The sequence below is a fragment of the Fragaria vesca genome, linkage group LG3 (assembly GCF_000184155.1).
Source record: "Fragaria vesca subsp. vesca linkage group LG3, FraVesHawaii_1.0, whole genome shotgun sequence".
Lineage (NCBI taxonomy): Eukaryota > Viridiplantae > Streptophyta > Magnoliopsida > Rosales > Rosaceae > Fragaria > Fragaria vesca.
Window position 1 is genome coordinate 26,046,560 of NC_020493.1, and position 17,234 is coordinate 26,063,793.

At 36.6% G+C, this 17,234-nt stretch overlaps 2 protein-coding genes across 2 annotated transcripts in view; one reads left to right on the forward strand and one right to left on the reverse strand.

The window, feature by feature from the left end:
* The window catches only part of LOC101297917 (bifunctional aspartokinase/homoserine dehydrogenase-like), a 9,083-nt gene extending 5,506 nt beyond the window's left edge, over positions 1-3,577 (forward strand). Inside the window, exons 11-12 of the mRNA XM_004295080.1 lie at positions 112-181; positions 3,256-3,577. Coding sequence (XP_004295128.1) covers positions 112-181; positions 3,256-3,381 — 196 coding nt within the window. The 3' untranslated portion in view covers positions 3,382-3,577. The remainder of the gene's footprint in view (positions 1-111; positions 182-3,255) is intronic.
* Positions 3,578-5,829: 2,252 nt separating this feature from the next.
* On the reverse strand, positions 5,830-7,682 carry LOC101298207 ((+)-neomenthol dehydrogenase-like). The gene is made up of 5 exons (XM_004295081.1): positions 7,589-7,682; positions 7,241-7,490; positions 7,037-7,114; positions 6,752-6,937; positions 5,830-6,471 (listed from the first exon to the last, which is right to left on the reverse strand). The coding sequence occupies exons 1-5, from the start codon at positions 7,618-7,620 to the stop codon at positions 6,094-6,096; spliced, it is 924 nt and encodes a 307-aa protein (XP_004295129.1). The 5' UTR covers positions 7,621-7,682; the 3' UTR covers positions 5,830-6,093.
* Positions 7,683-17,234: the final 9,552 nt, after the last annotated feature.

The window sequence follows — 17,234 nt, forward strand, 5'->3', positions numbered from 1 at the left end:
ATATATATATATATATATATATATATATATATATAACGTTTTTTAGGTGGAATCAGCTCACGTTTTCTAGTGACCCTTTCATATGATGCTAATTACCAAAGCTGTTGGTAGGTGTGAAGTTGGCATTCAAGAGCTTGCAAAGGATTCTCCTTTAGGAAGACTGAGAGGAAGTGACAATGTGGTAAGTCAGAATATCTTCTCATTTTGTTTCCTGTATAATGAAGATAGAATACTTTTACCATCAGACACAATCAGAAATTTTAGCTTGGAGTTATTATACGAGTGGGAAATATAATATATAGCTTACAACACTTAATTCGATAATAACAATCTATGTGTTGTATTCTAGTTTTCATGGATGAGATGTCATTCGGAAACAGTTCTATGAATCTTATTGCCAAAATTATCATTCAAAAGCACGAGGGAGGCGAACTTTGGAACTCTTACGAGACGTTCAAGTCTCATATGTAGCCGAGATTAGGGTCCTAAGTTCTGTGTTTTAAATGATATGGAGTTATAATCTAAAGCATTTACTCTGATTGAGGACATGAGCATAATTGTCTCTCAAGAGCAGTGATTTGAAATTCCAGTTCATTAAAGGAGGAAAATCTCCTGGTGTCCAAAGAGGATGATCATTTATTATTAATTTGTTTCTTTAAGTGCTGAGACTGTTATGCAGAGAACCAATGGTGTGGTACGTTTTAACATGGAATATAAGAACCATATGACCAGTGCATGGTTCTGAATATGTTGGAGGCGCAAGATATGGAACTTATAGGGTACACATTGTATCATGATGGTTGCTGCATATATTAGCCTAGTTTCATGTCCCTTAGTTGCACCTTTTCTTCAATTCTATAAAGAAAATTAGAATAAAATAAAAAATGGAATGAAAATCGAAGGACAAATCTTGAACTCTCATAGAATCCATCAAAATTTTTTGTAGTATCAAACATCCAAAGAATGAGCTGTTGATGGTTTTTTGAAGTTTGTAGTAAAAATTAGGTTCGTTATATATGCTTAATAAACTGACTTTTGGGAGATAATAATACACTATCACTCAAAAATAAAGTAAAACATTTGTAATAGAAACTATATATGGCTCATGTCTTGTCTTGTTATGTACTGTATAGTCACTCATGTTATTTTATGAAATTTTTTTTTCTTTTTTCTTTTAATAGATCCAACAAAAAGAATTCCTACCAGCCCAACGCACCATCTCTACTTTTATGTAGTAATGTCTTGTAATACAAAAGAGATTTGGCTCATGTCTTGTCTTGTTATATACTGTATAGTCACTCATGTTATTTTATGAAATTCTTCTTCTTTTTTTCTCTTTTTCTTTTAAGGGAAAATTGTCTAAACAGTGTCTCACCTTTTAAAGAAGCAAAACTTTGGTATCTCATTTTTTAAAAACTTCAAATCAGTATCTAGAACCGTTAGCTCCGTTAAAAAGACTGACGGCAACCATTTTTATTTATAAAATTACCAATTTACCCTTGAGTTTTTATTTTTGTTATTCATTTTGTATAATAAAAAGAGAAATTTGTCATAACGGTACCTCATCTTTTTTTAACGGAGCTAACTGTTCTAGATACCAAACTTTGGTCGAGGTAAGAACATGAGATATTGTTTTGAAGTTTTCTGAAGGTGAGATACCAAATCTTTGCTTCTTCAAAAGGCGAGATAACTGTTTGGACAATTTTTCCTTCTTTTATTCCTTCTAGTGAGGACCCTTAAGTTGAGGACTTAGTGAAGACTTTTTGATTTATGGTTTAAAATACCCAATTTTCGATCACATTTTGACATCTCATCCGTTTAGTTTTTAGGTTTATATGAGTAGATCATTTCTATAAATTTTCAGCCAAATTGGTGTTCGTTAAGATAACAAACTAGATCAAATTAATGGACGAACCAAATATGTCAAATATGAACCGTTCAAGTTTATAATTGATAAATCACACTTATGAATGTCTTAACAATTTTCAATATAGCTGAAAATTTGGAGAAATGATCTACTCATAAATACCTATAAACTGAACGGTCAAGATGTGGATATAAGATCGAAAAGTGGGATGAGGCGAAAAATCTTCACCAAGTCCTCAACTTAAGAGTCCTCACTAGAAGGGCTCCTCTTTTAATAGATCCAACAAAAAGAATTCCCACCAGTCCAATTCACCATGTCTACTTTTATGTAGTAGTGTCCTCTTAGGAATAAATTGGAAAGCCATTTTGCTAGGATTGTAAATCTGGGGTCCATTGATCAGGGAAAATCATTTTCTGAATACGGTGGGAGACGAAAGGATTGGTATTCTTTTGGCTCTCTTTGGTTGGAAAAAAAACAAAAAAACAAAAAACAAAAAACAAAAGGAAATTTGAATGTGAGGAAAGAGGAGCTCAATCTTTTCTGGGATAGACTTCGATTCTGGTTGTCTTTATGGGTGTCAGTTACTTCGGAATTTAGGGTTGATCTTTTCTGCTATTTTGTCAAATTGGAAGGATGTTGTAGTTTAGTTTTATTTATTTATTTTGAGTAGTTCTTTGTTGGTTTTGTCTTTGCTTTCGCTGTTATACTAGTAGCAGATTTCTTATCCACTGTTATTCAGCCTCCTTTTTCTTTACAAAGATTGAGGTATAAATGTGGAATCATGTCTGAATACGGTCTTAATTCAGTCTAATAAGTAACATGTATGTGGAAAGAGGACATTACTGATAGGTGACTGTTAAATGATTATGATGGGCCCAGAAATGATAGACATGTATCTATAAATTAGGTTTCGAGAATCGAGAGCATTGGCGGCTGCTGCAATTTTAGAAAGGAAATGAATGGGAAGAATATAGATAGGAGGGAGTAGAGAAGCCAGAGAAGATACCAAGCCACGGGGTGCCTTTTTAGCGTGGTTAGGCAATGGGAATACTGTGATTCTGTAGACAGTGATTGTCATGGAAAAATAGTTGATCAAAAAGAAAGAAGCCACATGTTTGTATTATCTGTGTAGCGCGTCGAGAGTTTAAACCCAGGAAGAGAGATATAAAGGTATAAAGGAGGGACTGAGAGAGATGATAAAGAGTAAAGTAACAAATATTTTTTTTTGAATTAGAGTAGTGTTCACTAACCAAATTATTTTTGGTTCTTGATTTGATAATCACATTTAAAGTTACTTAAAAATGATCCCAGGATACTCTAATTCAAATTGTGATGATATAGACAAATTGGGATCATTCTTTATTTGACATACAATTGGTCAATTGCAGATGGAGATTTACAGTAGATGTTATAATGACCAACCACTGGTCATTCAAGGAGCTGGAGCTGGCAATGATACTACCGCTGCTGGAGTCCTAGCTGATATCATAGATATTCAAGATTTATTTCCTTGAATTATATCCTTTCAGTGTCATGTTCTGTAATATATATTGGAGAAAGTTACTGCCTATTGCTTAGGAATCTTAAAGTAGGTAATACAATATTCAGAGGAGGTTCTTGTGAACCTACCATGTTGAAAGAATGAACTTGCAGGAACTTGCAATGCAATAACATGGATTTTTCTTGTTTTATTTAATTATTTTTTCGTTACACATTGCATTTTTCCTTTAGAGGTCTTTTTTATCTTGCATAATGTTATCAGAAGAAATGAACTGCGATATAGACAAAACCTAGTACACTGGTGGCACTAATACTTCAAGCTCTGTATCATCTGATTGTTTCTGTTCTCTGCTGACATGGGTGAGAGACCTTCCTTTTCTTGGAGGAGTATCATGAATGCACGTCCCAACTTGCAAGCCAGTCTGTTTTGGAGAATTGGAAACGATACTTAAGTTGCGTTTGGATAAGATTTTTCTTAATTATTGATGAATTCTGAAATGATGAAATTTGGATATTTATCGATTGAAATTCCGTTAATTGCAATTTATATTGTTTGGTTATGTATATTTGGAATTTGAAGTGTGTGATAGATTAAGAAAGTTTAAAAGAAATATAAAATTTTAAAAATCCTTGTTTTGGAAATGAAAATTGAATCCTGTAAAAAAATTTGTAAATGACACTTATTTTTGGTGAAATTCAAGTGAGGAATTTAAATAATGGAGTCGAGTTGCTTCAGGTCCTGCAAGTTTCTAAGGCTGTGATTTATCTCCTATGTCTACTTTGATTGCTGAAACCCGTAGCTTCATTTGATTGTATTGTTTGTTTCACTCCTAGACAGGCTAATGATGTAGCGCATAAGCTAGCAGGGTTTAGCTTTGAATCAGGGATTAGGATCCTCGCCTTGGCTATTTATGGTCCTTGGCTTCCTTGGCTTTTAATCTGCACCGTTCATTAAAAATCTAAAGGTCAGTATCAATCCACCTCAGCAAATGTTATTAAATGCATAAATTGTGCAGTTTTCGATGCTAACACCGTTGCTTTCTTCCTCCAACCTTCTCTTTCTTTTCTCTTGTATCTGATTCTCTTCCACTCTTTTCTTCTTCCTTCTATTTTCTGGGTGATGAAAGCTTCAAAACAACTCTATCTCTCTCTCTCTCTCTCTCTCTCCTCCTCTCTCTCTCTCTATATATATATATCAATTTGATCTGAATTCATCTTCTTTAGCAATTTCTATCCAATTTAGTAACTGGGTTTTCTCTCTCTTTCAATTTGATCTCATATTCTCTTACCAATTTTTACCCAAGTGAATTAAGAACTGAGTCTTTCAATTTAATCTGGGTTCATCTTCTTTGAGCAATTTCTATCCAACGTAACAACTGGGTTTTCCTTCATCTGCTTCATATAAGCGCTTATTCCCATTTTATCCATCATGGGTTCCCAGAATTCTTTACAATTTCTCCAAATCTTCTTCGCGACGAGCTGATTTTCAGGGATTTAATTACTTCATGAGTCCTGGGAATTTAGATATCTTATGAGTGATGACTTCTTCTGGAAATTTGGATATTTCATATTGAATATGACATTTCCTAGTTTATAAAATGGAGTTGAATGATACTTCAGCTCGTGGACGAGGTGAATTGAGGAAGACGTTCAAGTGCAGGTCCAGGCAAAAGGCCAAATAACATAAAGTTAGACGTCGTTAAGGCCAACTAACAGGAGGATACGAAAAGTTTGCATTTAATATCAATTTTGCTGACGTGGTTATTTATTAACTGTTGGATCTTTCATCAACGGCTGAAATAAAAAGTTGAGGATACCCAAGGACTGTAAGCAGCCAAGGAGAGGATCCTAATCCTTGAATCAGATGTCCATGTGAACTGGTTTGGTCCTGCTCCAGAATTTATCCTGGATGCCCTATTGGCCTATTGTACGATTCTCAACGTATATGCATATTAATAAAAAGGGTGCGTCTATTGTCACCTCATAAGTTATTTTATTTATCCTATATATTGTTGATTTATTAAAATATTAAAATAATATGATGTAAAATTACAGCAAGGGACAATAAGTTGTTACAAATTACATTTTTTTTCTTTTCTTTTTTTCTTTGTTGGTGATTTGTCTATCTTTTTACTCATAATTTCCCATATCGATTTTGTATATAAATTCTTATGGACGACTATTGTACCGTGTTTATGAACAACACATAGATCAGTTCAAAAACTCAAAAGTATAGAAGGCGTTGATACTAGAGATACATTTACAGACATTGTGCATCATGATATCGCCTGATACTATTGAGTTGTTAAATTTGAGAGTTTTTTCTTATCTTTTAACTGAGATTTATATTTTAATGTGAATTTTTTTTGTTCAGTTGGTGATTTTACTTACCTTGAGCAAATTTGAATTTGACAAAATATATGTAGGGTGAGAAAAGAATAAAGGGTGAACAAAGTATAATTGAGAAAAATGTATTTTATGTATTGTTAATGGGTGAACAAAATAGATTTATAATTAAAATTATACGAGTAAGATGTGAAAAGAATACGGGGTGAGTAAAGCGGTTGTTAAAAAAAAAAAAAACTCTTCCCTTAATCTTTCGCACGGTGTAATGAATTTTCTCCGAGACATGCATGACTCTTGACGGCAAACAATAACAATAGTTGTAACCAACACAAGAACGGAAACATTCCATTACTTATTTGGAATAACATGATGATAATATATCAGAAATCTGCTACTTGAGTTTGATCAAAATAGCAGCCTGTAGGTCCTCCATCTGGTAGAAGAGCCAACTTGAGAGGACCTGCTGCTCCCTCTTGCACTGTCATTGTTCCGGTATGCCAGTTGATATCGGTGTTGACAAAACCAGGATGCACACAGTTGATACACATTTTGGGATACTTTTTGGCCAGGATTCTTGTGTAGGCATTCAGGGTTGCCTTTGAAATGCTATATGAAGGCAGCATCATTGTCCATCCATTGGCTTCAAGTGAGTTTTCTTTGAAATCATGCAGAAATCTTCTGAGAACTGCATCCACTTTCTCCTCTGTCAATGCTTCTACATTACCAAGTTCATTTCTTATCTCTTCACTTGGAATCCTCTGCATTGCAAATGAATCAATGATATATTGTTGGTTACATTGCAATTTGGTTTGATCATTTGCTAGTCAATTAGGAGTTGCAAATTGAGATCATATCCAGAATTTTTTATTTTTTCAACAGAAGACAAATAGGTCAATGGTTAGAGGAAGAGGTTCATACATAAATCTGTTCAACCTCAGTATCATAACAGAACATGTCAGACTACTTATGGAGAGGAAAGTGTGTTCCCGGGGTCTAGTTGATGAACGACAACAAAAATGTATGTGAAGATGGATTTACCTTGAGTTCACTCCTGAGAGAGGAGACATTGACAATCCTTGCTCCTGCAGTAGAGAGTTTCAAGAGTGGGAGAAGTGCCTCTGTCACTCTTTTGACACCATAGTAATTAGTGTTCAAGCATTCCTCAGCCTTGTCGTAAGTATGTTTTATACAACCTTGAATTTTGTTGACTGCTTGACCTGAAAGCTGAATCAAAGACAAAACAATGTCTTGTCAATTCAATTAGTTATCCAGAATGTGGTAATTGATTGCTGTTAGTGATCCAATATCAAGTAGTTTGATTACCCAAGTGGTGGGATCAATGTTCAGGGCTTTGAGTTCTTCCTCATCGACCAAAACTCCACTAGCTCCAGCATTGTTAACCTGAACTTGCAGCAACCAAACCCATAAACGATTGATGCGATTCCGCCGAACATTCAGATCGACAGTCTAACAACCTAACGCTAGCTAAAATAACAGTTGGTGACATAAAACACGAGTCTTAATTACCAAGATATCAAGCCTGCCGAAGGTGTCACGGGTGAAGTTAGCCAAAGATTGCACACTGAGTGGATCTGTGACATCAAGCTGATGGAAGAGTACATTGGCATGAAGATGATGGTCATGGTGGAGCTTGGCAGTGGCCTCCCTTCCCCTTTTCTCATCCCTCGCCGTCAACACCACCACCACGCCTCGGCAAGCCAGTTGCCGCACCACCTCAAACCCGATACCCTTGTTTGCTCCGGTAACCACCGCGTACCTACACCGCCACCATCACTAGCTATGTTAGTTACTTGATCTGGCTAGCTAGATGGTTAGGTTGTGAAGTGAAGTAAGAACATACACACACACACGTACCTCCCTGCTCCCTGTGGTTCAATGCTTCCCATCGTTCAAGTACTCTGTGGATCTCAAAAGGTAAGTAAATTGGTAGTGGATCCAACTGGTGCTTGAAACTAATTAACTACCCATAGGTTGATTAAAACAATTTCTTAGAAAGGACAAACGGGGCTGGCTGCATGTAGTCAATATTTCTATGCATAAAATGATTGATAAATGAATACGAATCACGAGTATCACGGGGACTACTGGGTCCTCCATTTCCTTATAATAGTTTGGATCTTGTATTCTTGTCACTTGTTGCTAGGTTTTTATTTTGAGAAATCTTCGTGTCTCCACTCTTGTGTCTCGGTCAATTTGATACTTAAATTTACAAAGCTGTCAATATAGTAACAAAACTCTTATTTTGCTATCAATGACATACTTGTTAAATTTTGTAACTGTTAAAGTGTAGACAACAAAAAAATGGTAGATATGTCTTTTAATAATGTTTTTTTTATATATATACCTTACTTAGTAAGACTAAGACTTACCATTCTAAGAACGAGCCTTCAACATGCCACTTTTTCACCTAAACGATTTCTTGTCTATGTGGTTACTATCTTGGCAGAATCACTGCTGTTTAATATAGAAAACTTCTTAGTTCTTAAAAGCAAAGTATTTGTAAAATAAAAACATAAAACATATTTAATTATGCATATATTAGGTAAATAATTTTTGTGACGAAGTGATGGCACAACATAGAATTTATTTATTCAATCATAAATACAGATATAAAACTCAGAGTCTCGCTCTCTAGTAAACAACTAAACTGTTTAGTTATTCATACTTGTAATTACAAGACAAACACTTGCTTGTAATAAAAACACACCACACTAGATGATTACAGTCGGGAAACACTTCTACACAGTAAGTAAGAACACTCTTATTCTGACTATACTAGAAGAACTGTATTCTGTCTGTCTTACTTCTTGAGAAAGGTTAAGAGAACTTCTATATCAAGTTTCTAATGTTTTCTTACTGACGACTAAGGCTCCTTATATAGAGAGTGGACTCCAAACTGAAATTAAAACCTATCTAAAACTAAGTGGACGACATGATGAATCTTATTTTGATAAGGTTTTAACTATACTTTTTGAAAAAGTAAAGTCTTTTGTTTTCATGCATCGGCTGCCACTAACTTCTTATCAGAAAGAAAAGTTTATTGTTTTGATGCTGTAACGCCCTGAACCTAGTTTTACTGGTCAATGAACGGTAAAAGGTTGTAAGAATTAATTTACATTCATTTTGTTTATTTAGAAAAAAAAAAAAAAAAGAGAAAAAAAAAAAGAAGGAGACGGGAAGAGTCTAGAAGAGGGGGACTTTTTGACTTAAAGGGGATTTTGGGAAAGAAAAGAGGGGGGAGCAGCCTTCTTCTGTTTCTCTCCCTCACGCGCCGCCGGCAGTGGCGGCCGGCCTCCATGGCCGATCACCGATTCTAGCTACAAACTATACACCAAATCGTTCCTCTCAACTCGTTCCTCTCAACACCCACTGCAACTTCTGTAACTATTACAAACACCAATTCAAAGTAAAAGTCAGAAAATTACCTTGAGACAGATTAGTTCAAAACTCTAGGATTCGAAGTTTCCTTTGATTCTCCATCCACGTTTTGAATCGACTCAAACCCTTTAGAGGGTTTACTATGCTAGAAAACCCCAACAAAACTTGGGTGGTCTCACCGGAATAGATGACCGGAGGAGGGAGAATGAACCGGGACACCATAACGGGTCCAAACGGACTGTTTTTGGCTAGCTGGGATTTATACACCTTGAATTGATCTACAAGGCAGTCATGGATAGATAGGCGAGGAAGAGACGAAGAGAATGGAACCAACGGCGTCCAATTCCGTCGCCGGACGGAGGAGAAACGACCGGAAAACTTTTTAGGTATGGTTCGTAACAACGAACCCATCGGTGTATGATCTACCAATTTTGGTGATCGTATGACTTAGTCGGAAGTTTCCAAAATGTGAACATTGGTTTGTTTATAAGGTGAATGAGCCGTATATCTTGTTTTGGTAGAGATAAGAGAGCATTGGGGGTTGTTGGGAATTTTCAGAAAAATTTATACTTGTGATGATCATATTGGGTAGATTCTATCCAACGCGGAAGCGGTAGTTTTGGATTTTTAGCTTAGGTTATAAGAAATGCCTTGGATAAATTTAGTTTTGGTTAGACTCTATAGTATGGTATAACTAATGGTGGAGATATCTTGTTGGGTGAGTGGACATTTTGTTTTGTTAAAAGAATATGCATGCATGATCTCTTTTGGAAATTATCGTTCTAATTTCCGAGCTTATACTATAATTTCAGTTTATGATATGGTCTTGAAATATATTTGAGTTGATGCATTGTTTAAGTGTTGGTCATGATTTATGGATTTGAGCTCGGATCATTAATTTGGTATTTGGGTTTGGTTAAGTTGACGAGTTTAATTATTCTCCTGAAACTTTACATTGGAATGATAATAAAATTGGTATAGTTTTGATGATGCATGAGACTTTGTATGGCCGGGTTGATTTGATTAATTAGGTATAGAAGAAAACATTTTAAATTGGTTCTTAAGAGTCCTTAAGTGTGGTTTTGATTTTTGAACTTATGGTGGTAAATGAGATGTTGTTAGGGAAGGTAGAGAAGTAGAATAAAATAATGAACTACGAGTGGCTTGATCCCTTTAAAAGGGTATATAGGCAGCCCGATCAAGTTTTGGGTGCAGCCGCAAATTAACAAAATAAATTTAGGTTCCAAACACAACAAACATGTTGTTTGTTTTGAGATCCTACCTCCGTTTCGATTTAGGTTTTCCTTAGTTATTTTATTCGTTTATTCTTCTAACACCTGGGTCAGGGTGTTACAGATGCGTCGACAACCATTCATATTTCCATCATGTTTGTGATGTTGTGATATTCTTCCTCGTCGTATCTTGCTAAAGAGTTTGGACTACTGTATTCCCATCCACACGCGGTGTCATCTTCTTCATTGTGAAGATCTGAATCATAAAGATAATGAATCTTATATTTTTCATCCTTTTCAATCTCTTCTAGCCAGTGGTGGTACCTAGTGTGCAATCAACTTCTTTCCTCATTAAAGCTGTGAAAAAGTCACAACTTTCTAGATGTGGATGATTATAGTAAGTGACCATTATCTTTTCTCCACTTGCCAGAAGACTCGAATTATAATCCTTTAGGACCACATTTTTTATACTTGCTATAGCCAGAGCCTTCATCCATGAGATGCTTTGATTTGGTCTACCATTGCTTCCTGCAACGGCTGATTTTTGTACAGGACCCTGGATTAACCAAACATGATGATATGGAGAAATATAATTTACCTGTCCATTTACCATTGTCCATTCTAACGGAGTTGATATGAATTTTAGTTTCAGGATGCATCCATCTGATCTAATGTTCTGAACAACTTCAGATATTATATATGTGAGTCCTTTTAAATCTTCATTAGATTTCGTCCAAAGATTATGAACAAAACCATTTTCCATGGGCCATAATTTATGCTTTTGAGGATGTTCTGCTTGAACATCAACCAAATATCTCTAATAATATAGGCCAGGGACTGTTGATAATGTTTGTGGAAGAACATTTTTACTTTCAAAACTTCTAAGAGATTATGAAAGTTGTACCATTCAGACTCTTTTAGTCCTAAAATAGGGACTTTAGCACTTTCAAGATTTTCGAGGTATAAAACCTTAGAATCTCATGTCGATACATTTTTCTATTTTGCATGGAATCCATATAATTCTTCTGTTAAAGCTTGAAGAGATTGAAACAAGTGAGCTTCATTACCTTCATAGAAGGCATATAGGATATTATCCACGATAATTTTCTACTTGAAGGCCAATAGCCTATCTATCCTGAATACTGGTTTGGTTTTTGGAAAATCTTTAACGGTTGATCAAAAATAATCTTTTTTTCAGTAACCACAGGTAGTTTGTTTGCCCTAAAAGGGCTCTTCTGCTTTTTGGCAAAGCAACAACCATTAACGGACTTGGCATGCTTTTACCGTATGCCGTTTGAGACGGGCTAACCGATCATTTACCTTGGGGTCGGTCAGCTAAGGCTATTCCTTTAAGATACAGCAAGAACTCTTCTAAGAGTTTTTCTTCTTTATTGGATACAACAGACTATCCTTTATCCTACAAGGTTTGGATTGGTCTGAATGCTCGTCCCAACCGTAATTTGGTTTTGGCCGGACTCTTTCAGAAGACTGACTCGACTTTGCTGAATCATAAGACACTATGAATTGATATCATGGTCCATCATTCAAAGGTCCTACGGTTTTATCATCGCTCTTATATCTTTCTCCAAGACTCTTTTTTTCTGGTTCTGGTTTTCGGCTTCTTTGATTATGACATTCTCTTTCTCTTTCAAACATTGTCATTTCCCTTGTAAGAGCGTCAGACAAATAGTTCTTGTCACCTACAACTATTTCAACATCATATCCATACTGAGTTAAAAACATCTGTCATCTTTAAACTCTTTCTCTATCAGCAGCATCAGTTAATTTGTAGTTTTTGAAATTTTTAACTCTTTTATTATCAGTGTAACATCTTGGAATTTTAAATGTCTATTTAAAAGGAAAATTATTTTCGAGCTATTATTAATTCAATTTCTATTATTCTTCAAATTCTTTGTGGCTTTCGAAAACTATTCAAATTTTTAGTTTGTCAAAATTTATCTTTCAAGCCCATAGGATTAAACTAGACGTCGTTACGAGTTTGTAGGATTTTTCGGAGCATCATTTGGACATCATAGCTATTTTTAATTATTTTTGGAAGTTTGGTATTAATCAAAAATTTAATTAAAAATAGAAATTTCGGTGGCTTGATCTGGACCATTGGATTTTAAGGAACCGTTTAATCTTGGCCGTTGTGTGTGAGAGTATATACAGTTTGGATCAGTCCAGACGACAGCCCAGACCGACCCCGTCTCGACTGCGACGGAGCTCGATCGCTCCTCCGTCTTCCGGTCGTCTCCCGGTTCAAGGCCAGTGTCCACAGGTCCGTCTCGACGTCCCCTACCTCACTATGTTCTTCGTGTTCGAAGGGGAGTTCCGGCGAGAGAGAAAAGAAGGAGAGAAGGAATTCTGGGTTCGCCGGTGAGATTCTGATTTCGGCGACGGCGGCGAGCGTGAATGGTACTGAAAGCTTCCTCTCGTCCTCGTGGTCTTCCCTATGTCCTCAGTTTCTTCAGAAGAGGTCGGGAGAGAGAGATTCGAAGTGGAGAAGGAGAGGCTGGGTTCGCCGGCCAACTTCCGATTCCGGCAACGTAGACGCCTCTCACCGGTAGCCGAAGGTTCGTCTCGATGTCAGAAACCCTTCCATGATGTTCGTATATTCAGAGGAGCCTTCATGAGTGAGAATCGATTAATTGAAGCTCAAGGAGTTTTCCGGCGAGGGTTCGAAGCTTTCCGGCCACCGTCGATGACAAGTGAGGTATGAAACTTGATCTTCTCGTCGAGCTCTACCTGTTTATATAATTGGAATTCAGATTTGGTTAAGTTTGGAAGAAGGTGGATTTTGGGCAGTCGACCACCGTGCGCGGCTGTTGTGCACAGCGGTAGTGGTGATGATTTTGGGTTTTGGATTTGCTAGTTTTGATGTTGATAAAGGCTTCAGAATATAATTACATGGTTGGTTGTAATTGAATTCAAGATTGGAGGTGGAGAGCTAGTTGCAGGTTTGTTTGGATTTACTGTGTTTGGTGTTTGCAGCAGCGGTTTGTGGTTCACTTCTGATTTTGTTGTTACTGTTAGTGATGCTTGATTGGTAAGAAGATGAGAAGTCATTGGTTGAAGTTAATTAAGGAGAGGATGGTGTTGATCGTGGTATGTTTCTGTTTTGGACAAACTGATGATAATGGTTAATGATAACAGGATTGTATGTTGTCCTATGATTGTGATTTGAGTTGATAATAAGAAAAGGAACAATTGGAGTATATGGCTACTGGATTTTCAAAACATAGAAGTATGGTAAATGTGGATTAGCACTTGAAATCAGTCCAAGACTTTGAAGGCTGGAATCGAAGAATGCAATTGTGTGAAAACTTATTTTAGGTGTCCTTAGCAAATTCGAGGACTCGATCGCCTTGACTTGACGTGATTCGTCTACTTTCTTAGAATAACAGTTTGATACAAGGATCGAATGCACGTTGCAGTTTCAAGAGCAGAATGATAAAGATTTCAAAATACATATCGCTGTGTTACTAATTTTAGCTGGCGTCAGAACTAACGCTTTGGATTCCAGGTAGGGTCTCTCTCGGGGAACCTTTATTTAAATTGATAATTAGGTTATAATTGAAATGAGTGATTTGTGTAACATTGATTGATTAAATCTTGATTGTTATTGCTTTCGATAAAATATGTGTAATCTGTGAAATATATGATTGTTGTTATCGCTTTCCATAAAACCATATGTTGGATGTTATGATATTAGCATTGATATTCAATTGCATACATAATGCATTGTGAGGAATTGTGAGGATGATGAGATTGGTGATTATGGAGAGGTGTGAATGAGATCGATAGAATAGATACATTTTGTGTAGTTGAGTTTCCTCATGAAGACTTCCAGTAGCTATGATCAGCCCACCTACGCAAATGAGTGGGGAAAGTATGCCCTTTCGACGTATGAGTCGATAAAACGATCTTTCGGGTTTGGGGACTGGGGACCATGAGGTTAACAAAAGACTAACAAAAGAGGTACTCGAGTTTATATATTACTGATTTGTTAGGTCGTATATTCGAGACATCTGCACGGTGTGGGACGTGTAGATACATATGTCTTAGGTGTATGGACTAATTAGCCAGTAATAGAGCTGAGGGAGTGCATTAGCATTTATGCCTCGATCATTATTATTTATGTAAAGTATTGTTTGTTACTTGATAACTTGATTGTGCGACGTAGTTAAGTATAACCTAAAAAGGTTTAGCCCTACTGAGCGTAAGCTCACCTCGATAGAGTTCTTGTTTAGGTTCTTACGAGGACAAGTGTTTCTAGAAGACTAACTGTGACGCTTAGCTGACGTGTACAAGAGTCGAGAAGTACGGAAGATTAGAAGTGAGATAGATCGCAAGGGCTCATAGTTTTGTATTTGTAATTGGTTTTGTTATTTGTAAACGTTTTATTTTCTTTATTTTTAACAATTTCTGGAAAAGTTTTTGAAATTGTCTTATTTTCTTTTACTTTTCCCGCTCACGTTTCGGATTCGGCATCAGGTGCTTGGAAACCACCGACACCTGGTCCGGGGCATGACAATCAGTCCTGACTACAAATTTGTTTCCTAAGAATGCCTCAGCACTCTTAATTTTTTAATTAAGGCAAGGATTTCCTTGTCTCCAATAGAATAGTTTAACTCTGTTACGTTAAATTTTCCTAATAGAAATTTAAAAATCTTTTCATGATTTGTATATGGAGCAACAGCTAAAACAACTCCTGCCTAGTAATGATCATTTGTATCAGTTTGCAAGATGATCAAATCTCCTTCTTCAAGTAATTGTAAAGTATGAAGGTTTTTTGTTAATTTTTTAATCTTTCTGACAGTATTACTGTCATCGGACCACTTCTTTTTAGAACTGGTTTTTGGAGAAAGGAGTGCAGTGAGGCCACTGACTTGAGAAATAGTCTCTCGCAAAGTGAACAATTCCCAAGAATCTCTACAGAGATTTGCATGTGGGATGTTGTGGACGACACGGCGAAGCTGTTGACACCGGTCCGGTTTTGCGTCGAGAGATGGTCAAACAACAGAGGGATGCGTTGAGCTCAATCGCAGCTCAAGACGGGGTCGGGTTGGGTTCTATGCAATCCAACATGATCCTCTTATATTTATATCCTTAAATGGACGACCCAGATCATGGGATTCTTAAGATCTGACGGCTCTTAAAAAAATATATTTTAAATTAATTTTTGGATAATACCAAACTTGTAAAAATCATTAAAAATAGTCCTGATATCCGAAAACGCTTCCTTAAAATTCTACGAACTCGTAACGACGTCTAGGTTAATCTTATGGGCTCGAAAGACCAAATTTGACAAACTAAAAATTGAAATAATTTCAAAAGCTACTAAGAGTTTAAAAAATAATAGAAAATCAAAGTTAAATAGGACGAAAATTAAATTTCCTTTTAAAATAGAAAATTGAATTTCCGAGATGTTACACCGTTGCAGCAGACGCTAGCACTTCCCACCAGAACAAGAGCTGCCGCCCTTGATAGTCGAAATCTGCTTCTAATCTTCAAGTCTAAAGCCACCGCACTCCACCTAATTTGTCGCTGTCAAGCCCGATCTACTGCCTACGTCCTGCAAACCAGAACTGAACCTCCACCAAATCTAGATCTAACCGAATTACGATCTAGCCGTCGCTACCAGTACGCCGCACCGGGAAGGGGTAGCGCTTGAAAAGACTCGAAGACCGGTGGAGAACAGGTGCCCGCCGCCATCTCCCTATTGCCGAAACCTTAAGGTTACAGTATGCTAGGCTCAGGGTTTGGTGGAGCGTTTTTGAAATTATTTTGGAAAGAATGATTGAAACATCTTTATTGTGTTTAATGACGAATGAAGGTGTACTTGTCCGTCCATGTAAAGTTTGGGGTTAACATAAAAAAAATGTAATTCTTGGGGTTAACATAAAAAAGAAAAGTAACTTATGGTATGTGTCAAGGAAAAAAGGAAAAGAAAAAAAAATAGCAAATCACATATACATCCTCTAAAAAGATTTGAAACACAAATAAATCCACTTGTGTTGTTGTTAAACAAATAAGGACAGTTTTTAACAATTAAGGACAATCCTTTTTATGCATGCCATGTGTCATGTTTTAATTTACCAAACTAACCCTATACTAATTAAATATGCTTTTAGAAGAGAAAAATCTCTCATTTTGAGATTTTTCAGTAAATGGTACAGTAGCAGGTTTTCAATAACTTAGTGTAGTAGCAGTTAATTCCAGTAGAAATAGTAGCAGAGGTTAACATTCCAGTAGAAGTAGTAGCATGGGTTAACATTCCAGTAGAAAGTAGTAGCAGAGGTTAACATCTCAGTAGAAGTAGTAGCAGGTTTTGAGTGGCTCAGCTAATGTAGTAGCATGTTTTGCTGGAAAGCTACACTTCCAACAGATGTAGTAGCAGGATTTTAGTGGTTCAGCTAGTGTAGTAGCAGCTTCAGTAAGTGCAGTAGCAGGTTTTCAGTGGCTCAGCTAATGTAGTAGCATGTTTTGTTGGAAAGCTACAATTCCAACAGATGTAGTAGTAGAGTTTTAGTGGTTCAGCTAGTGTAGTAGCAGGTTTTAGTGGCTTAGCTAATGTAGTAGCATGTTTTGCTACTACATGGTCGTCCAATCTTCATGCCACTACATTATGTGTTCGTCCAATCTTCCGGCTACTACATTGTCTGGTCGTCCGATCTTCCTGCTACTACACTGGTCGTCAAATCTTCCTGCTACTGCCTCGTCGTCCAATCTTCCTGCTACTACACTGTCTGTTCATCAAATCTTCTTGCAAATACACTGGTCGTCAAATCTTCCTGCTACTACCTAGTCGTCCAATCTTTATGCATAATGAGGTATACAAGACTAATCACACTCAAAAGCCAACACCATTTCTCTCTCTCTCTCTC